Genomic DNA, 22217 nt, shown 5'->3' on the forward strand with positions numbered 1-22217 from the left:
CGCTATACCAACTCAGATCTTAAAGAAATAATTAAATCAATTAGGTCATGAAAGTTCTAACTAAATATTAACTTAAGCATATTTTTATTATCTAAATCATGTTAAAAGAAGAAATTGAAAACATGAAAATCTATATTGTCAAAGAAAACTAGTTGACAAAATAATGAACAAAACTAAGTGCTTTCATGAAATAATCCTAACTATAAGAAATTTCTATCATTAATTTAATTATTCTTAATACATGCTAAAAAAAGACTACGAATCAATTAAATATAAAACATGAATAATTAAATAAAATAAAGCTGAGAAAAGATTTCACCTTTTTCCGGACAGCGAAACTGAAGACGACGAGCGAGAGACGACTTCACCACCACCCAACAGTTTGACGGAACTCCAATCCACAAAAAGAAAAACTGAAAATTTAGACTTGAACCTTCGTGGGTTCGACGTTATAAGAACTCCGTTTTTAGCCTAAATTTCGACTTCAATCACCTATTTTCCTCGAAGAAAAATATAAATTGAAAGCTAGAATTTTTCACAACTTTTAGACTGAGGACAAGAGTTCAAAATCCTAGCCAAATTAAGAAAATTTCTAACTTTGGGTGGCTAAAAAACCTCCCACTTTCTTCATTCTTCTTAATGAGAATATGAGCCTTTATATTGGCTTCATAAACCCATATATTCAATTCTGAAATCGGCAGTGAATTAGGCAATTCATGCAACAAGCAAATCTGCAATTTTTTCAAAAAAAAATATTTAAAGTTAGAACTCTCAAAATTTGAGAGGTAATTCAAATTTATCAAACTTAAAAATGTTCAATAGAATTCAGATCGAGTGCCATTTACTTAACCTATTACGAATGTATATTTGAAGGCAATCAAGAAAATCAAACCCCATGACTTTAATTTTAAGAGGGGGGATAACTAATGTTACCAGATAAATAGAGGTGTATGTTCATTTTATTTGAATTTTCAAGCAACTATTTCCACATAGAAACTAAACCAAGCAAAGTGTTCACGAAATACCGACCAAGTCTATTGCTTATATATATCTCTTGCTTATATAAAGAGATATGCCGGAGGAACATAGTAGAAATGTGAATAATATATTTTGATACATGTACAAATCTGTATTCAGAATTAATCAACATTATTTCTTGAACCTCAACATTCATCACTACAAAACACTAATATTTATCAATAAAACTAAGAAAGGTAAAGACCATCAATGTAACTTTTTAAAGAAACTAAATCCTTTTAAGCTCCAAATGAAAAGCATAGTAACTGCTAGCTTTTATAATAAAGCAAATTGCATCTAAGCTCGCAAACTTCCAAAAACTCTAGAATTTAAACCAAACAGAGACATATACATCAACTTTCGACATCATCAAAAATCACCTTGTTCGTCCGTTTTATCTTTATACATACATTTTTGTAAAGATTACTTCAATTTGAACAATGAAGTTATCATTTTGGTCAGAAACAATTGTAGGAACTTCCTATTATGTTATCAGAGTTAGAAACTAGAACAGTAATGTAAACCAATCACCTTTTTGGATTAAGCAAAAAGTTGAACTCTAAGTTAAAAAGTCAATTTTTAAAACTGAAAACAAATGTCACCTAAGTAGTTTACCTTAAAACTTGGCGCTGAATGAATTCCACATAGCAATGATCAAATAGTGTGGCTTGAAGTATAAGCAACTATACATTTGTCTTCATCTTTGTTGTTGCTGTAAGGGGAAATTGAAATGAAAAACTAATATAAGAAGTGAATAACAGTAGTTTGTCTAAAGATAACGTATAAAGGAAAAAAAAGCGTATAAAAGCACAATCTTCCAGAATTCCATTGGCAGCCTTCGGCTTCATCTCCTCCGGTTCTTGTTGATGTATAATCAAAAGAGAAATGAGAGGGCTGGAATAAATTAAAATGAGATGTTAATTGGAGGAATGAGTAACGTTAAAACAAGAGAGTTAGTTAAGTAGGTTGCAAATACATTATTCAGAGAACAACATGACACGACATTTAAGCAAAGAACATAAAGCAAAATTAGAGTTAATTAAATGGAGTGAAATATGAGATTTGGTTACTGTCAATGTACAAACCTGTTAAAAAAATTCTATCAGATCCACATCAGTTAGATTAACCCCCAAAATACACGAAACCTGCATTATCAAGAAAACAACCATTTTCTTATTAAACACATGCAAACGAATTTTCTTAGCTAGTGCAGTATTTCCTAAAACATGAATAAGGTCATGAATAGTTTTCCAAAATAAGTTAGAAGCTATTCGAGTTTCAAGCATAAATCAAAAAGAGAGAACCTCTAGCATTGTCTTATTATTGATGGTATTCGAACAAAAAAAATTCCTCAGAAGTAACAATTCATAATTCACTCGCAATAATCAACCCAATTAGTCCCTCACCCATTAATAAGAGATATGAGTTATTTTTTCAGAAAACAACCCAAACTAATTCTCACAAGGCAAGCCCTAACACAAATTCAATTCTACAAAAGTAAATCCAAAGACACACACTCGTTTCTCAACCCATAAACAATTAAAAAATAAATGCCAACAAAAAATCTCACCTTATATTCCATATAGGTCTTTGAAGGCTCCAAAGTCAAATCATATAAAGATCTTGGGCAGTATAGGTTCAACAAAAACAGTGGATATATCAGAGATCTACTTTGTTGGTCAATGTCAGAAGACTGTCAAAACTCATCGTTATGTTATTAATTAATTTATGTATTGGTCCTTTGGAAGCAAATCTTGAATTGGTATCTCCATTATGAAGGTCAAGGGAAACAAAAACACCGTGAAAAACAAGAATCCGATATAGTAAATGCTAACCAAAGATTAGGTTTCCGTTTTCTTTGTTCAGGAAAATATACCGACCTGCAAATTAAACAATGGTTTTTAGAGAAACAAGGTGCAGAAAAGATAACTTATCACATATATTATCCATCAATTTGGGCCTGTATACCTTCACTGTGTAAACATCACAACCTAAGATGTATCTGGTGAGCTTGAATGAACCATCGATTGCATTCAAATTATTAAGGGAACTCAGATGAATCCCAAACCCACTGGACAATAGCGGCAATGGGGAAGGAGAAGCACGTGTGCAAAGTAGGTCATACTCACTGCATGCAAATGAACAAAATCTAAGAATCCAAACAGGAAATATCCTAAGTTAGCTGGTATACAGAGACAAACCTTTCAATATCAATAATTTTGAAGGAGACACTGGGATGCACAAGGGAGATTCTTAGCAGAGGCTCTTTCAGAGAATGTGATACCCTCTTTGGGCTTCCAGATTATATACGCAAACCAAAAGATCAAACAAGACAGAGCACAGATTTAGAAGTAAACTACATAAATCAATATTTTTCATTTGTTTGAATTGTGAGAAAAATAGAAGTACTTGGAAAGTATTTGCTTCCTTCGAATTGGTTGGTTGTAAAATACATCACGAACAATGAATGCAAAAAGAAAAATCCCAACAAATTTCCTTATTAGCAAACAATATTCAACTCATATGTCAAGTAGGCTTATACAAAATTACATGTTGTACCAACCTCTTGTCTACAATCATCAATTCCAAGGTACCAACACTTGCCGTCCTGTAAACAATGGCAAGAACAAACACCAAGTTAGTAGTTATATACCTATCCTAATGGATACTACCAACTGAATCTCAAAAGAACTTTACCGTCAATACCTTACGATATTCATTTGGCCTCCAGTGAGTTTTAGTAACAATTTCCAACAAAGAAACATAAGAAATATAGCTCAGAGCCTCTCCTTTGAAGCCAAAGCTTGTTGGGAAAGCATGCATATCATTTGAACTCTGTATTTTGATGTCACTGGTGTAAAGGAAGCATACGACACCATAGTTTGAATGGCCAGACAAAAAGGAAGCACAACAGAAGATGAAGCACCAAAAAAAAGGTGGGGATACATATATATATTGCAAATGAAGCCCTAAGATTGAGATGTACATGAACATCGTACAATAAGAGCAAAAACAAAATGTAAGCATCAATTAATTAGTATTATATTTGATCCTAGATGATTCTTTCATCCTGTTAGTTAATTATGAAACTTAATATCAAAACAACAAGGTGATGTATAATCTAAATATATTATATATGGGTATTTGGCACACGAAATTAAACCAAACTGGGAAAAAATTTCTTTTCCTTTTTAGTTTCATAAATGTTAATTGTTGCACTCTTCTCTCAATTCATGTGACAATTTTAATTTCACTACTCTGATAATCTTATATTTCAAAACAATCAAATAAAATAATATTTTTATATTCAAAAAATGATCAAAAATATCCATAAACTATGCAAAATTGAACAAAAATACCCTCAATTAATAGTTTAATTTAAAAATGTCGCGGCCGTCAATTTGATCCGAAAAGTGACTATTATTACTCAATAGATCAAAAAAGAAAGGGATTATTACTCAATAGATCAAAAAAGAAAGGGTTAGAGAGTGGGACATACAAATTCCGTCAATTTGATCCGAAAAGTGACTATTATTACTCAATAGATCAAAAAAGAAAGGGTTAGAGAGTGAGACATACAAATTTAATCTTCTCAACAAATGAATAATGTTACAATCAAATTACCTAATTCATTATCGTCATATTTCTTTACATTCTATAATCAGTGAGCTACTCTGCCTTTACATGGAAACTTTACAATCCGTTCCATTTTCCTATTTTTCATGTGTATGTGCGTGTGTGTATTCTGCCACCAAAAGCTAGTGTTACATTTAATACATACATTTATTTGTTGAATCTGTATATATGTACCAAGCTCCATATCCAAATTATCCTACAATGTGATGATCGCGGACTGGATATCTTCAAAGTGAAATTAGTACCAAGATCCATATCCAGATTATCCTCGATCTAGATATCTTCAGAGTGAAATTAATAGGTAGCAAGAAGAACTAAATTAGATATACTCACAAGAGCTTTTAGACACTAGGATATGGCTGATCTTAGTCACTTTGTTGCATGTTCTAGGTTGATTTCATGCCGATGTAATCCACACCATGCCTCGGAGGAACTCCTACTCCACGAACCTAACTTAGCAATCTACTCATGCAAAGCACCCAAGTTGGCAAAATAGGGACAAAAGTTGATCACCCATGAGCACACTAACAAATGAAAAGATATTGCAGCCATTCATAATATGGAATTCCACTCTTAAACATACCATCAAATGCAGTTCCAACACATATATTTCCTCACCTGAAACATAATGAAGTCTGCTTCAACTCTTCAACAATGACACGACATTTAAGCAAGAACAACATGACACGGCAATTAAGCAAGAACATAAGAAAGATTAAGAGTTAATTAAATAGAGTAAATTATGAGAGCTAATTAGTGTCGATGGACTAACCTGTTGAAATTCTAACAGATCCACATAAGTTAGATTAACCCACTAAATACATGAAACCTGTATTATCAAGAAAACAACTATTTTCTTATGAAACACATGCAAAAGAATCTTGTTAGCTAGTGCCGTATTTCGTAAAACATGAATGAGGTCATGAATTCAAAAATACGTTGGAAGCTATTCGAGTTTCAAGGCCTCATAATTCAAAAGAGAGAGCCTCTAACATTGTCTTGTTATTGATGGTATTAGCACAAAAAGATTTCCCTTAGAAGCAACAATTCATAATTCACTCGTTATATTCAACCTAATTAAAACATAAAATGGACCTTGAGAGATAATATGCACAACTCACACTTCAAAGCCTTAAACCCTCAAAAATCCTTCTTGCTTTTAGCAAGATGGAACACAAAACTGATATAAACTGTGGTATTGATGCCTCAGAATGGAATAACTAGACTGAGAAGAAGTGCTCGTCATGCTTTGTTTTCCACATATAGACGGGCATATATCCTTCAGAAGGAGGACCAGGAAAGCTAACGAGACTAAGCTCTAAAGTGTAGTAAAAGGTTCGAGAATGTAGGAGAGCAATCGCTCTCAGCCCTGGTGTATTTACTATACAGTGTAGCTTTATTCCCAATAATTCCTAATCCCAATTCTTCTTTCCTAGTAGATGATGTCACTTCCTAATCCTGTATTAACAACTACAATCAGTACTTTATTACCTTTCCCTTATAAGACTGGTTAGCAAATGGTATACATGTACTTAAACTTTTTGAATGTATAATATGACAGAGACAAGTATTAGAGAGTGTTACTGCAAGAAGTGTGACAGATGTTGGTTGCTTAAGTTCCTGCTTTAAACAAAACATATAACTTCATGCTAGAGTTAGGTTCAACTTCAATGAATGCTGCAAAATTTTGTAGAATGGAATTTAAGGTAAACGGCAATTTTATAAAGTTCCATAGACTGGTTGTGTTGAAAATCTAAACAAAGATCCATAACTTACCTGGTAAATGATCTCTCCTGATAGTGCACTCTCCACTTAGTTTTCTTGGCTTCGGGGAAGGAAGTTCAAGTGTCGCTTTGCAACTCTTGCCCCTGTACCTCTTTTTCCGGAACTCATAATTCACAGGTATATCTGAAAAGAGGAGCAAGGAATGGGATAGTAATAGATGAGGATTGAGGAGGATACTTCAACAACTATATTCTTATCAATGTTTTCCAAAAGTAGCTTAAGAGAAAAGAAAGTGATAAAACTACACGATGGCATACCAGTGAAATGCTTTGCACCATCTGATGCATAAGTAACTCTCTCTTCCATTAACCAACCTTCCATAATTTGTTTCCCTACCCCCCCTCTTTTAGGGAGGCAGGTGGGTGGCTACAGCCTACAGGGAAGGGAATGTGAAGTGGACAAAGCCACATATACAAATAACATCAAAAAGAATGAATCCTAAGTAATGTTGAGTACAATTGCTCTCATCGACAGAGTTACTTCCAGTACAGAGATTCGCGATAGTATCCTCAATAAAGAGGAGGAAGGGCCGGAACCTACAAGTAACATTAAGAACCAACCAGTTACCATAAGAGATTCTTGAAAAACACAACAAAATAACTTTATCAGATTAAGACAATCAGTATCAATGGAGCCAACAAAGGGACTGCACATCATTTCTGGCAATTTGATTGCAGATTAAACATGGAAAAAAATGAACAAGTGGCAAGTTCTAATAGACAAACAAGAACCACACTACCCCTCACCCACCCCACCTACCCTTTTTTTTCTTTGTGGTGATCAGTCAAACAAAGTGGAAATTCTAAGCTGCTGTTGAGCAGCCTTTTTAACAAATAGCATGCCATTGAAGTTAATAGCTTCCTTTCCAGTTCATAGCAAAATGTCTACATAATCAGACAATGTAATCAGTTGAAAGAAAATTTAGTAATCCTAAAAAGTGCAATGGTTCTGAAGTTTGATCTAGTCCATGGTCTGCAGACGAAAACTAAGAGGAACCAAACGCAGTCCTCAGATTACATGTTCTCCCACTACCTCCACTCATCAAACAAAAATAAGAAGATTTTGTCACTTCCTCAGAGCCTATTCTTGCTTTTCCTTAATCCCCTCATTCTAATTCATAAATTTCTAGTATTTATTAAAACTGTTAGAACGTTAGAGTTGTGTTAAAGTGTTCCAATGAAGCTAGTTCCTCTAAGATGTGGATTGTATCTCATACAGGTTAAACCTGCTGACAGGCAGCCTTAGCCAAAGGCTGGCACCATTTACAATCAGCCCTTCTCTCTTCAGTATCTTATCTCTCTCCGGTGGTTGTTACGGAGTGAACATGCCTCTTTTTGGCAACTGGTCAAGAAGACCTCTTTCCAATGACAGTTCCAGCGATGTCATGCCTCTCTCCAATAACCATTCTAATAGAGTCACGCCTCTTTCCTATAACTTTGTGATAGAGTCATGACTATTTTCAGATGATTGTCTGGTCGTGTCGCGCCTCTTTCTGAGGATCGTTCCCACAACATTGAGCCTCTTACTAGTGATTATTCATGTACTTGCATCTCTTTCTGATCATTTTTCTGACAGCAACATTCACTTTCCTGATAAGCTTCACTACTCTAGACAGATCTTCCAGTGATATTTAGTTTCTTACCATAAGCAAACTAAGGTGGCTTCCCCACTTTGTACTTGACTGGCATCCAATATTAGATTATGCTAGGTGTTAGTAAAAAGTTAGTCCCTCACCCATTAATAAGAGATATGAGTTATTTTTTCAGAAAACAACCCAAACTAATTCTCACAAGGCAAGCCCTAACACAAATTCAATTCTACAAAAGTAAATCCAAAGACACACACTCGTTTCTCAACCCATAAACAATTAAAAAATAAATGCCAACAAAAAATCTCACCTTATATTCCATATAGGTCTTTGAAGGCTCCAAAGTCAAATCATATAAAGATCTTGGGCAGTATAGGTTCAACAAAAACAGTGGATATATCAGAGATCTACTTTGTTGGTCAATGTCAGAAGACTGTCAAAACTCATCGTTATGTTATTAATTAATTTATGTATTGGTCCTTTGGAAGCAAATCTTGAATTGGTATCTCCATTATGAAGGTCAAGGGAAACAAAAACACCGTGAAAAACAAGAATCCGATATAGTAAATGCTAACCAAAGATTAGGTTTCCGTTTTCTTTGTTCAGGAAAATATACCGACCTGCAAATTAAACAATGGTTTTTAGAGAAACAAGGTGCAGAAAAGATAACTTATCACATATATTATCCATCAATTTGGGCCTGTATACCTTCACTGTGTAAACATCACAACCTAAGATGTATCTGGTGAGCTTGAATGAACCATCGATTGCATTCAAATTATTAAGGGAACTCAGATGAATCCCAAACCCACTGGACAATAGCGGCAATGGGGAAGGAGAAGCACGTGTGCAAAGTAGGTCATACTCACTGCATGCAAATGAACAAAATCTAAGAATCCAAACAGGAAATATCCTAAGTTAGCTGGTATACAGAGACAAACCTTTCAATATCAATAATTTTGAAGGAGACACTGGGATGCACAAGGGAGATTCTTAGCAGAGGCTCTTTCAGAGAATGTGATACCCTCTTTGGGCTTCCAGATTATATACGCAAACCAAAAGATCAAACAAGACAGAGCACAGATTTAGAAGTAAACTACATAAATCAATATTTTTCATTTGTTTGAATTGTGAGAAAAATAGAAGTACTTGGAAAGTATTTGCTTCCTTCGAATTGGTTGGTTGTAAAATACATCACGAACAATGAATGCAAAAAGAAAAATCCCAACAAATTTCCTTATTAGCAAACAATATTCAACTCATATGTCAAGTAGGCTTATACAAAATTACATGTTGTACCAACCTCTTGTCTACAATCATCAATTCCAAGGTACCAACACTTGCCGTCCTGTAAACAATGGCAAGAACAAACACCAAGTTAGTAGTTATATACCTATCCTAATGGATACTACCAACTGAATCTCAAAAGAACTTTACCGTCAATACCTTACGATATTCATTTGGCCTCCAGTGAGTTTTAGTAACAATTTCCAACAAAGAAACATAAGAAATATAGCTCAGAGCCTCTCCTTTGAAGCCAAAGCTTGTTGGGAAAGCATGCATATCATTTGAACTCTGTATTTTGATGTCACTGGTGTAAAGGAAGCATACGACACCATAGTTTGAATGGCCAGACAAAAAGGAAGCACAACAGAAGATGAAGCACCAAAAAAAAGGTGGGGATACATATATATATTGCAAATGAAGCCCTAAGATTGAGATGTACATGAACATCGTACAATAAGAGCAAAAACAAAATGTAAGCATCAATTAATTAGTATTATATTTGATCCTAGATGATTCTTTCATCCTGTTAGTTAATTATGAAACTTAATATCAAAACAACAAGGTGATGTATAATCTAAATATATTATATATGGGTATTTGGCACACGAAATTAAACCAAACTGGGAAAAAATTTCTTTTCCTTTTTAGTTTCATAAATGTTAATTGTTGCACTCTTCTCTCAATTCATGTGACAATTTTAATTTCACTACTCTGATAATCTTATATTTCAAAACAATCAAATAAAATAATATTTTTATATTCAAAAAATGATCAAAAATATCCATAAACTATGCAAAATTGAACAAAAATACCCTCAATTAATAGTTTAATTTAAAAATGTCGCGGCCGTCAATTTGATCCGAAAAGTGACTATTATTACTCAATAGATCAAAAAAGAAAGGGATTATTACTCAATAGATCAAAAAAGAAAGGGTTAGAGAGTGGGACATACAAATTCCGTCAATTTGATCCGAAAAGTGACTATTATTACTCAATAGATCAAAAAAGAAAGGGTTAGAGAGTGAGACATACAAATTTAATCTTCTCAACAAATGAATAATGTTACAATCAAATTACCTAATTCATTATCGTCATATTTCTTTACATTCTATAATCAGTGAGCTACTCTGCCTTTACATGGAAACTTTACAATCCGTTCCATTTTCCTATTTTTCATGTGTATGTGCGTGTGTGTATTCTGCCACCAAAAGCTAGTGTTACATTTAATACATACATTTATTTGTTGAATCTGTATATATGTACCAAGCTCCATATCCAAATTATCCTACAATGTGATGATCGCGGACTGGATATCTTCAAAGTGAAATTAGTACCAAGATCCATATCCAGATTATCCTCGATCTAGATATCTTCAGAGTGAAATTAATAGGTAGCAAGAAGAACTAAATTAGATATACTCACAAGAGCTTTTAGACACTAGGATATGGCTGATCTTAGTCACTTTGTTGCATGTTCTAGGTTGATTTCATGCCGATGTAATCCACACCATGCCTCGGAGGAACTCCTACTCCACGAACCTAACTTAGCAATCTACTCATGCAAAGCACCCAAGTTGGCAAAATAGGGACAAAAGTTGATCACCCATGAGCACACTAACAAATGAAAAGATATTGCAGCCATTCATAATATGGAATTCCACTCTTAAACATACCATCAAATGCAGTTCCAACACATATATTTCCTCACCTGAAACATAATGAAGTCTGCTTCAACTCTTCAACAATGACACGACATTTAAGCAAGAACAACATGACACGGCAATTAAGCAAGAACATAAGAAAGATTAAGAGTTAATTAAATAGAGTAAATTATGAGAGCTAATTAGTGTCGATGGACTAACCTGTTGAAATTCTAACAGATCCACATAAGTTAGATTAACCCACTAAATACATGAAACCTGTATTATCAAGAAAACAACTATTTTCTTATGAAACACATGCAAAAGAATCTTGTTAGCTAGTGCCGTATTTCGTAAAACATGAATGAGGTCATGAATTCAAAAATACGTTGGAAGCTATTCGAGTTTCAAGGCCTCATAATTCAAAAGAGAGAGCCTCTAACATTGTCTTGTTATTGATGGTATTAGCACAAAAAGATTTCCCTTAGAAGCAACAATTCATAATTCACTCGTTATATTCAACCTAATTAAAACATAAAATGGACCTTGAGAGATAATATGCACAACTCACACTTCAAAGCCTTAAACCCTCAAAAATCCTTCTTGCTTTTAGCAAGATGGAACACAAAACTGATATAAACTGTGGTATTGATGCCTCAGAATGGAATAACTAGACTGAGAAGAAGTGCTCGTCATGCTTTGTTTTCCACATATAGACGGGCATATATCCTTCAGAAGGAGGACCAGGAAAGCTAACGAGACTAAGCTCTAAAGTGTAGTAAAAGGTTCGAGAATGTAGGAGAGCAATCGCTCTCAGCCCTGGTGTATTTACTATACAGTGTAGCTTTATTCCCAATAATTCCTAATCCCAATTCTTCTTTCCTAGTAGATGATGTCACTTCCTAATCCTGTATTAACAACTACAATCAGTACTTTATTACCTTTCCCTTATAAGACTGGTTAGCAAATGGTATACATGTACTTAAACTTTTTGAATGTATAATATGACAGAGACAAGTATTAGAGAGTGTTACTGCAAGAAGTGTGACAGATGTTGGTTGCTTAAGTTCCTGCTTTAAACAAAACATATAACTTCATGCTAGAGTTAGGTTCAACTTCAATGAATGCTGCAAAATTTTGTAGAATGGAATTTAAGGTAAACGGCAATTTTATAAAGTTCCATAGACTGGTTGTGTTGAAAATCTAAACAAAGATCCATAACTTACCTGGTAAATGATCTCTCCTGATAGTGCACTCTCCACTTAGTTTTCTTGGCTTCGGGGAAGGAAGTTCAAGTGTCGCTTTGCAACTCTTGCCCCTGTACCTCTTTTTCCGGAACTCATAATTCACAGGTATATCTGAAAAGAGGAGCAAGGAATGGGATAGTAATAGATGAGGATTGAGGAGGATACTTCAACAACTATATTCTTATCAATGTTTTCCAAAAGTAGCTTAAGAGAAAAGAAAGTGATAAAACTACACGATGGCATACCAGTGAAATGCTTTGCACCATCTGATGCATAAGTAACTCTCTCTTCCATTAACCAACCTTCCATAATTTGTTTCCCTACCCCCCCTCTTTTAGGGAGGCAGGTGGGTGGCTACAGCCTACAGGGAAGGGAATGTGAAGTGGACAAAGCCACATATACAAATAACATCAAAAAGAATGAATCCTAAGTAATGTTGAGTACAATTGCTCTCATCGACAGAGTTACTTCCAGTACAGAGATTCGCGATAGTATCCTCAATAAAGAGGAGGAAGGGCCGGAACCTACAAGTAACATTAAGAACCAACCAGTTACCATAAGAGATTCTTGAAAAACACAACAAAATAACTTTATCAGATTAAGACAATCAGTATCAATGGAGCCAACAAAGGGACTGCACATCATTTCTGGCAATTTGATTGCAGATTAAACATGGAAAAAAATGAACAAGTGGCAAGTTCTAATAGACAAACAAGAACCACACTACCCCTCACCCACCCCACCTACCCTTTTTTTTCTTTGTGGTGATCAGTCAAACAAAGTGGAAATTCTAAGCTGCTGTTGAGCAGCCTTTTTAACAAATAGCATGCCATTGAAGTTAATAGCTTCCTTTCCAGTTCATAGCAAAATGTCTACATAATCAGACAATGTAATCAGTTGAAAGAAAATTTAGTAATCCTAAAAAGTGCAATGGTTCTGAAGTTTGATCTAGTCCATGGTCTGCAGACGAAAACTAAGAGGAACCAAACGCAGTCCTCAGATTACATGTTCTCCCACTACCTCCACTCATCAAACAAAAATAAGAAGATTTTGTCACTTCCTCAGAGCCTATTCTTGCTTTTCCTTAATCCCCTCATTCTAATTCATAAATTTCTAGTATTTATTAAAACTGTTAGAACGTTAGAGTTGTGTTAAAGTGTTCCAATGAAGCTAGTTCCTCTAAGATGTGGATTGTATCTCATACAGGTTAAACCTGCTGACAGGCAGCCTTAGCCAAAGGCTGGCACCATTTACAATCAGCCCTTCTCTCTTCAGTATCTTATCTCTCTCCGGTGGTTGTTACGGAGTGAACATGCCTCTTTTTGGCAACTGGTCAAGAAGACCTCTTTCCAATGACAGTTCCAGCGATGTCATGCCTCTCTCCAATAACCATTCTAATAGAGTCACGCCTCTTTCCTATAACTTTGTGATAGAGTCATGACTATTTTCAGATGATTGTCTGGTCGTGTCGCGCCTCTTTCTGAGGATCGTTCCCACAACATTGAGCCTCTTACTAGTGATTATTCATGTACTTGCATCTCTTTCTGATCATTTTTCTGACAGCAACATTCACTTTCCTGATAAGCTTCACTACTCTAGACAGATCTTCCAGTGATATTTAGTTACTTACCATAAGCAAACTAAGGTGGCTTCCCCACTTTGTACTTGACTGGCATCCAATATTAGATTATGCTAGGTGTTAGTAAAAAGTTAGTCCCTCACCCATTAATAAGAGATATGAGTTATTTTTTCAGAAAACAACCCAAACTAATTCTCACAAGGCAAGCCCTAACACAAATTCAATTCTACAAAAGTAAATCCAAAGACACACACTCGTTTCTCAACCCATAAACAATTAAAAAATAAATGCCAACAAAAAATCTCACCTTATATTCCATATAGGTCTTTGAAGGCTCCAAAGTCAAATCATATAAAGATCTTGGGCAGTATAGGTTCAACAAAAACAGTGGATATATCAGAGATCTACTTTGTTGGTCAATGTCAGAAGACTGTCAAAACTCATCGTTATGTTATTAATTAATTTATGTATTGGTCCTTTGGAAGCAAATCTTGAATTGGTATCTCCATTATGAAGGTCAAGGGAAACAAAAACACCGTGAAAAACAAGAATCCGATATAGTAAATGCTAACCAAAGATTAGGTTTCCGTTTTCTTTGTTCAGGAAAATATACCGACATAAGTGGATACAGATCTATTGAAGGACCTGCAAATTAAACAATGGTTTTTAGAGAAACAAGGTGCAGAAAAGATAACTTATCACATATATTATCCATCAATTTGGGCCTGTATACCTTCACTGTGTAAACATCACAACCTAAGATGTATCTGGTGAGCTTGAATGAACCATCGATTGCATTCAAATTATTAAGGGAACTCAGATGAATCCCAAACCCACTGGACAATAGCGGCAATGGGGAAGGAGAAGCACGTGTGCAAAGTAGGTCATACTCACTGCATGCAAATGAACAAAATCTAAGAATCCAAACAGGAAATATCCTAAGTTAGCTGGTATAACAGAGACAACAACAACAACAACAACAAACCCAGTATAGTCCCACCATGTGGGGTCTGGGGAGGGTAGAGTGTACGCAGACCTAACCCCCACCTTAAAAGGTAGGGCGGCTGTTTCCGAAAGACCCTCGGCTTAAGAGAGAAGAACAAGGGAGGAGAAACAAGGAAAACAAGACATAAGTCAGTAGAGCCAGGCATATAGCAAACAATATAAAAATATGAATAATGAGAGCGATAAAGTCAGGGTAGGAAAGATCGGGGATAAAGGAGCATTAACTACTATAGATAAAATAGGATACCCAAAGTAAACTGGGCCAACTAATATAAGCAGTAATCCCATGCAAAAATCATATGTTAATAAACAAATGAGCGCGACTACGACTACTATGGAGAAAAGATAGGCCACTTAGCCCACTATCTTAGTCTGAGTCCTCCACAGCCTCCTATCTAAGGTCATGTCCTCGGTGACCTGCAACTGTGCCATATCATGTCTAATCACCTCTTCCCAATACTTCTTCGGCCTCCCTTTGCCACTCCTGAAACCGTCCATAGCCAAACTCTCGCACCTCCGCACTGGGATGCACAAGGGCGATTCTTAGCAGAGGCTATTTCAGAGAATATGATACCCTCTTTGGGCTTCCAGATTATATACGCAAACCAAAAGATCAAACAAGATAGAGCACAGATTTAGAAGTAAACTACGTAAATCAATATTTTTCATTTGTTTGAATTGTGAGAAAAATAGAAGTACTTGGAATGCATTCGCTTCCTTCGAACGGGTTGGTTGTAAAATACATCACAAACAATGAATGCAAAAAGAAAAATCCCAACAAATTTCCTTATTGGCAAACAACAGTCAACTCATGTGTCAAGTAGGCTTATACAGAATTACATGTTGTACCAACCTCTTGTCTACAATCATCAATCCAAGGTACAAACACTTGCCGTCCTATAAACAATGACAAGAACAAACACCAAGTTAGTAGTTTTATACCTAGACTAATGAATACTACCAACTGAATCTCAAAAGAACTTTACCTTCAAAACCTTACGATATTCATTTGGCCTCCAGTGAGTTTTAGTAACAATTTCCAACAAATAAATGAAAAGGCTCAACATTGGAGGTCCCAAGGTTAAATTTTGTTCAAATCTACAGCACCAACAACAATAGCAAAGAAATTGATATCGAAATCCAGCTGGCAGTTCCATCTGATGATGTTGATCATCGTCCTTGACAACTCCAAAGTAATTTTCCATAACTACGACACCTCAAGATTTATCCAAATTGTTTTTGTTTATAATCAAGAGTTAATTGCTTCAGCTTTAATACATATACAGTAAGACTTTTTTCATGGCCATCAAGTCCCCAGCTGGCTCTGAAACAAAGTTATAGAAATGGATTTTTCGCCAAACAGCTCAAAAAAAACCATGACCAAGAACACTAAATCAAGAATGGAGAAGATGGATAAAATTAGGATAAAGAGAATCCATGGGAACTAACCTGAAAGATTAGGAAAAAAAGTAACAAGACTACACGACCATAAATAAATTATTTTTTTTAATGACAAGGAAAACCCGCATCCGCTATCCTTTGGGTGCGCACAGGGTAAACCTAGCTACTATGCAATAGCTCGCAAACCACACAGAGAGGTCCAATGGGGAGACAGACAGAGTGATGGGGGCAACAGGTGTCCTTCCAGGTACTTCAGGCTCTCCTATTACAGTTGGTGCTACACCGCCAGTTCAAGGGCCAAGCGTAGGATTTCAGACTCTTGATTCTTCTTCGGTGCTTTCTATTGCACTCCGATATTTGTATACGACGAGCTCGACCAAGAAGGCAAACCCCTTGCTTTCGCTGGCAAGGGGTTTCGAACTTGAGACTTCCAACATGGAAGTCCCAAGAGCCACCCCGAAGGGTCATAAATAGAGTTTTTTTGTGTGAGATAAAAACGAACTTTAAAGAATTAACTAGGTGGGGTGGGGGAGAAAAAGGTTGTTTAGGCCTTCTTCTCTTTAACTCTTCCTAACCAGGATACAAATATACATCTACCTTTATATATATCATTTGACCAAATACAACTCATCCCTAAAAGTTAAAACCATGCATGTAACAATTTTCAACTACTTTTGTCATTTTTATATTTTCACATTCTCTCTTAGAAATTTTGGTTATCCTAGTTCAGTTCCAAACACATTTTGTTCCAAATAATTTGCTATCAACCTAGCCAATTGAATGTTTTAAGTTTCGCATGTTCCTCATCACAAGTCAATCAACCGAGCAAAGCTTGGCTTAATTTGAATGTATAATCAAACATAACCCATCAAACACAAAAGAACAGAGTACTTGTTGATAGTTTACCTCAAATTTGGAGAAAATTCCCTACAAGTGATTTTCACTCTCCACAATCTCAACAACTCTCCAAGACAGCTCCAAGCAAAAAATAAATGCAGAAATACAACAGGTCAAGCATTTAACACATGGAAAACAAAAGAGGAAAAAAAATCCAAAACTGAAACACATACAAAGAGACGCAAATACATATATATAGAAGAAAAAGCTTACCTTTTGGGCAAGAAGATGCCTGTAGAAACAGGAAAGTCAAGAGAAATTAACGAAAATTCAATCGAGCAAAGAAAAGAAATTATTTAGCGGAGAAAAGTACAGCAATAGAAAAGGCCATGAAAGATGACGATAGAAAGGGCTGGATGCATGCTATCCAATATACCCTTAGCTTGAAATTAATTGACCCACAACAACCAATAACAAAGGAAATCGAAAAAATAATCAAACTTTATTAAGCACCGTAACATTATACTCAAATGTTTCTTCCTTCTAATTAGGCCTAAACCCCAAATCTGTACCACTATCAAGCTAAACCCACAACAATCTAAAATGAAATTAACAAACACGGAAAAAATCCGGAAGAATTCTAAACCCAGATCTCTACACTTCTTTTGAAAACGAACAGGAGACGGAAGGTCTGAAGAACAAGAATGTGAAAAATAAATATGTCATAATCCATTGACAAAGAGATACACTTCTTGTCTTTTTCCTTTAGCAAAAAGACAAGAAGTGATGGAGAAGATAGAGATAATGATGTAGTTATGGTGGTCTACTGAAAATTGAAAACAGAAGTAGAGGAAACAGCTGACGTGCTAGGAGGCCTCATATTGAATATAGCAGCAACATAACACGTGGAGAGCTTGAGTGATAAGACTAAAATACCCTAAAATGAAATTAAATGGACAATAAGCATACATGTTGAAACTAGATCTTTCTAGTATAATAGAAGATGGAATTTGAAAGAGACTATGTGGTCAAGGAGACTTACAAAGAGACATTGTAATCTCTAATGCTTTCAGGATTAATAAGAATGCATTCTAAGATAATCTTGAAAAGTGCGTGAGAGAGATGAAGCTAATTAACTGAAACACACAGTAGAAAAATTCAGCTCTTATTCACGTCAGGAACAAATGGCAGAAATGGTTTACCTTGTTTTGACTCCCCATCATGTGGACTTGTGCACTCCCCTAGAGTTTGTAACTTGCTATTCCAGATGTTAACAAGTTACATTTTCACACTTGACCTGAAGAGAGAAACATCAGGTCGTGCGAGTTAATAACATATTTGATTGAGATAACACCGCAAAATGACCTAATCCTCCCAAGAAATTGGATAACTTTACCTTTCATCAGAGAATACACTGTCACCACAACTTGGGTGGAAGATTGATCACACTGATGGGACGACTGCTGTGGAAGCTCTGAGCAAATAGCTTTTGCAGAATGCTGCAGTCTCCATACAGCTCTAGTTTCTGCACTGTGGAAAATAACATTAACTAGTTGCACACATTTTCTGACATCATTGATTATTAATACAAACAAGCACTAAAGGATAATTTACCTGGCATTGGATGAAAGGGCTGCACAGAGCTTCTCAATTTCCAGTTTACACCAACTGTACAATGAGCAAGAGATCGATCAATTGACCGACTTGAACTTTCAATCTGACAGAGGAATCCAGACTCAGGATCATGCTATTCAGAAGCACTTCCCCACAGAATATTATGCGAAGATCGAATCTCTCTCCTAACAGTGCACTCTCTAGTCAGTTTCTTTGGCTGCGGTGCAGGAAGCTGAAGTGTAGCTTTGCAACACTGGGCCCTGCACCTCTTTTTCTTGATCTCATAATTCACAGGTATATCTGAAAAGAGGAGTAGGGAATGGAATAGCAATAGACGAGGAGGATACTTCAACAACGATAATCTAAAGAGAAAGGAAAGTGACAAACTACAAGATGGTATAACAGTGAAATGCTTTGCACCATCTGATGCATCAGCAATTCTCTCTTCCAATAACCAACCTTCCACAATTTGTCCCCCCCGCCCCCCACTTCTTTTAGGGAGGCAGGTGGGTGGCTACAGCCTACAGGGAAGAGAATGTGAAGTGGGCAAAGCCACGTCTACATAATTAGACTATGTAAATCGTTGAAAGAAAATTCAGTAATCCTAAGAAGTGCAACAGTTTTCAAGTTTGATCCGGTCCATAGTATGCAGTCGAAAACTAAAAGGAACCAAACGCAGTCCCTCTGATTACATGTGCTCCCACTTCCTCCACTCATCAAAGAAAAATAAGAAAATTTTGTCACTTCCTCAGAGCCTATTCAAGCTTTTCCTTAATCCCCTCATTCTAATTAATAATTTCTACTATTTCTTAAAACTGTTAGAACGTTAATTTTCAAATGAAGCTAGTTCCTCTAAAATGTAGATTGTATCTCATACAGGTTAGACCTGCTGGCAGGCAGCCTTAGCAAAAGACCAGCACCATTTACAATCGGTCCTTCTCTCTCTCCGCTGGTGTAAAGGAAGCATACGATACCATAGTTAGAATGGCCAGACAAAAAGGAAACAGAAGAGAATTGAAAGAAACAGGCGCATATACTGTCTTGGGCTAAAAGTCCTATGCGCAAATGTGTATGTTCCAGCTCAACTTCAGTACAACACTTTGCAAAAAGATTACCATATATTTCTTCCATCAGCACCAGTACATCTCATGAAACACAAAAGAAAGTACAACTTCAGATGATGAAGTAAAATAATAAACTGAGCAGAACTTTCTGCACATTAAAATGCATTAGATCAATGTCAAAGAAACTAATACTTACCATAGTCATCCACCTTAACATAGCAGGTCCCACTTCCTATTGCTCATATACCTGCTGGAAACTGGGTTAAGGTCAAACTAGGAGTACACTACATATAAGATAACAAACATAAAAAGAACAGTCATATGAGGAAGTAAATCTCATGGAAAAAAGAAATAGAGTTGCGATATCAGAATATTCATTTGGAAAAAAATGTATTTATCATACTAGAATGGAGCATCATACTAAGAGGAGAAAAGGTATGTCAATTTTCATATAAAGCATATGCCCTCGTCATCAGAGGTAGCAAACAAAGGAACATAAGAATTCATTGAAGAGCCTCAACGATCACTGCCTTTTGTGCAACTAGTCTAAGTGATGAAAATTGCATAAAAGCACAACTTGCCGTATTCTCAGCAGCCCACCTCTATTGATCCTCAAACCATTAACAAAATCAGAAATAAAAATATAATTCCCCATTCTCTTACATGGCACAATTTTCAACTTTTAAGAAACAATAGAAATCAAAAAGTCTAGACCATGTAAAAGAAACTAACCAGTGAGAGTGTTTACGAAAGTCTGTCCAATTGAGTGTCTTCATTCATATACTACAAATCACAACTTCTTTTAATTAAACTACTTAATTTTTTTAGAGTTGTGCGAGTGGGGCTTCCATTCAATAATACCAAGGTGTTTTGAAATATTTTTTACACAAAACAATCCAAACCATTTCTCACAAAAAAGACCTAACACAAACTCAATTCTACAAAAATAAATCCAAAGACTCACACTCATTTCCCAACCCCAAAACAATTAAATAATAAATACCAACAAAAAAATATCACTTTAAACTCCAAAGAGGTCATTGAAGGCTCCAAAAGTCAATCATGTAAAGATCTTGGGCAGTTTAGGTTCAACAAAACAGTGGATATATCTGAGATCAACTTCGCTGCTCATCGCTATGTTATTAAGTAATTTATGTATTGGTCTTTTGGAAATAAATCTTGAATTGATATCTGCATTACGAAGGTCAAGGAAAACAGAAACACCGTATAAAAGAAGCATCCGATATAGTAAATGCTAACCAAAGATTAGTTTTCCGTTTTCTTTGTTCCAGTGTTGTCAAAGGCGCGCTGTAAGCACGCTTAAGCCCTGAAGCGAGGCTCAAAACGTGTTAAACGCTTCGCCTCGCTTTATGTGTGCTTCAGTGTGGTCATCAAGGTTCTAAGGAAACTTTCCTTGCCAATGAGCCTCTTTTCAAGAAGTGACACTAAACAATTGATATTTCACTTTATCATTCATTTTTTTCAATTTCTTGGTCATATATTTGTCATTAATGTTTATAATTATTGGTCTTGGACTAAACATATATATTTGTATATTTTTCTCCCTTTGCACCTTTTTTCATTAAAGCCCACACTTTATTTGTGCTCTGCGCTTAAAGCCCCAATGAATCTTAGAACTTTTTTGCGCTTTTCGCATTTGATAACACTGCATTGTTTAGGAAAATAAACTGAAATAAGTGAATACAGAACTATTGAAGGACCTACAAATAAACAGTGGTTGTTAGGGAAACAAAGAGTAGAATAGATAACTTGATCACATCTCTTACCCATCAATTTGGGCTTGTATACCTCCACTGTGTAAACATGAGGACCTGTATACCCATCAATTTGGGCCTGTGTAAACATCAGGACCTGAGATGTATCCTGAGAGCTTCAATGAACCATCGCTTCCATTCAAATTGTTAAGGATGAATCCCAAACCCACTAGACAATAGAGGCAATAGAGAAGGAGAAGCACATGTTCAAAGCTGGTAATCCACACTGCATGCAAATGAACAAAATCTAAGAAACCATACAGGAAATATCTTTAAGTTAGCTGGTGTAACAAAGACGGACCTTTCAAAATCAACAATTTTGAAGGAGCCACTGGGATGCACAAGGAGTATTCTTAGCAGAGACTCTTTCAGAGAATGCAAGACCCTCTTTGGGCTTCCATATTATATATGCAAACCAAAAGATCAATCAGGAAAGAATACAGCTTAAGAGGTATGTAAATCAAAATTATTTATTTGTTTGAATTTTGAGAAAACTAGAAGTACTTGGGAGTGTATTTGCTTCCTTCGAACTGGTTGGTTGTAAAATACATCACGAACAATGACTGTAAAGAGAAAATCCCAAGAAATTTTCTTATAAGCAAACAACATCAACTCATGTATCAGGTAGGTAGGGCTTATACAGGATTACCTGTTGTACCAACATTTTGTCTACAATCATCAATTCCAAGAACAAAGACCAAGTTAGTAGTTTTATACCTATCCTAATGGATACTACCAACTAA

At 35.6% G+C, this 22217-nt stretch overlaps 2 protein-coding genes and 1 long non-coding RNA gene across 5 annotated transcripts in view; all 3 read right to left on the reverse strand.

The window, feature by feature from the left end:
• Positions 1-397: 397 nt before the first annotated feature.
• Positions 398-22217, reverse strand: part of LOC129872191 (uncharacterized) — a 35150-nt gene continuing 13330 nt past the window's right edge. The window contains exons 13-28 of the long non-coding RNA XR_008762483.1: positions 22124-22143; positions 21979-22037; positions 21776-21868; positions 21487-21700; positions 19896-19956; positions 18636-18689; positions 18418-18546; positions 17091-18318; positions 15770-16107; positions 15637-15680; positions 14512-14671; positions 14408-14423; positions 8337-8388; positions 2103-2162; positions 1633-1911; positions 398-731 (exon numbers count right to left, since the gene is read on the reverse strand). This is a non-coding gene — a long non-coding RNA (uncharacterized LOC129872191). The remainder of the gene's footprint in view (positions 732-1632; positions 1912-2102; positions 2163-8336; positions 8389-14407; positions 14424-14511; positions 14672-15636; positions 15681-15769; positions 16108-17090; positions 18319-18417; positions 18547-18635; positions 18690-19895; positions 19957-21486; positions 21701-21775; positions 21869-21978; positions 22038-22123; positions 22144-22217) is intronic.
• LOC129872187 (DNA mismatch repair protein MLH3-like) lies at positions 2901-5230 on the reverse strand. 2 transcript variants are annotated; one of them, XM_055947075.1, is made up of 5 exons: positions 4987-5230; positions 3724-3868; positions 3581-3625; positions 3219-3311; positions 2901-3145 (listed from the first exon to the last, which is right to left on the reverse strand). In XM_055947075.1, the coding sequence occupies exons 2-5, from the start codon at positions 3780-3782 to the stop codon at positions 2905-2907; spliced, it is 438 nt and encodes a 145-aa protein (XP_055803050.1). In that variant the 5' UTR covers positions 3783-3868; positions 4987-5230; the 3' UTR covers positions 2901-2904. The 2 variants fall into 2 exon arrangements, with proteins under 2 accessions (XP_055803050.1, XP_055803051.1); XM_055947076.1 differs by lacking the exons at positions 3219-3311; positions 4987-5230 and having other exon boundaries at positions 3724-4127.
• Positions 8650-10979, reverse strand: LOC129872188 (DNA mismatch repair protein MLH3-like). 2 transcript variants are annotated; one of them, XM_055947077.1, is made up of 5 exons: positions 10736-10979; positions 9473-9617; positions 9330-9374; positions 8968-9060; positions 8650-8894 (listed from the first exon to the last, which is right to left on the reverse strand). In XM_055947077.1, the coding sequence occupies exons 2-5, from the start codon at positions 9529-9531 to the stop codon at positions 8654-8656; spliced, it is 438 nt and encodes a 145-aa protein (XP_055803052.1). In that variant the 5' UTR covers positions 9532-9617; positions 10736-10979; the 3' UTR covers positions 8650-8653. The 2 variants fall into 2 exon arrangements, with proteins under 2 accessions (XP_055803052.1, XP_055803053.1); XM_055947078.1 differs by lacking the exons at positions 8968-9060; positions 10736-10979 and having other exon boundaries at positions 9473-9876.

This window comes from Solanum dulcamara, chromosome 11 (assembly GCF_947179165.1).
Source record: "Solanum dulcamara chromosome 11, daSolDulc1.2, whole genome shotgun sequence".
Taxonomy (NCBI): Eukaryota; Viridiplantae; Streptophyta; class Magnoliopsida; order Solanales; family Solanaceae; genus Solanum; species Solanum dulcamara.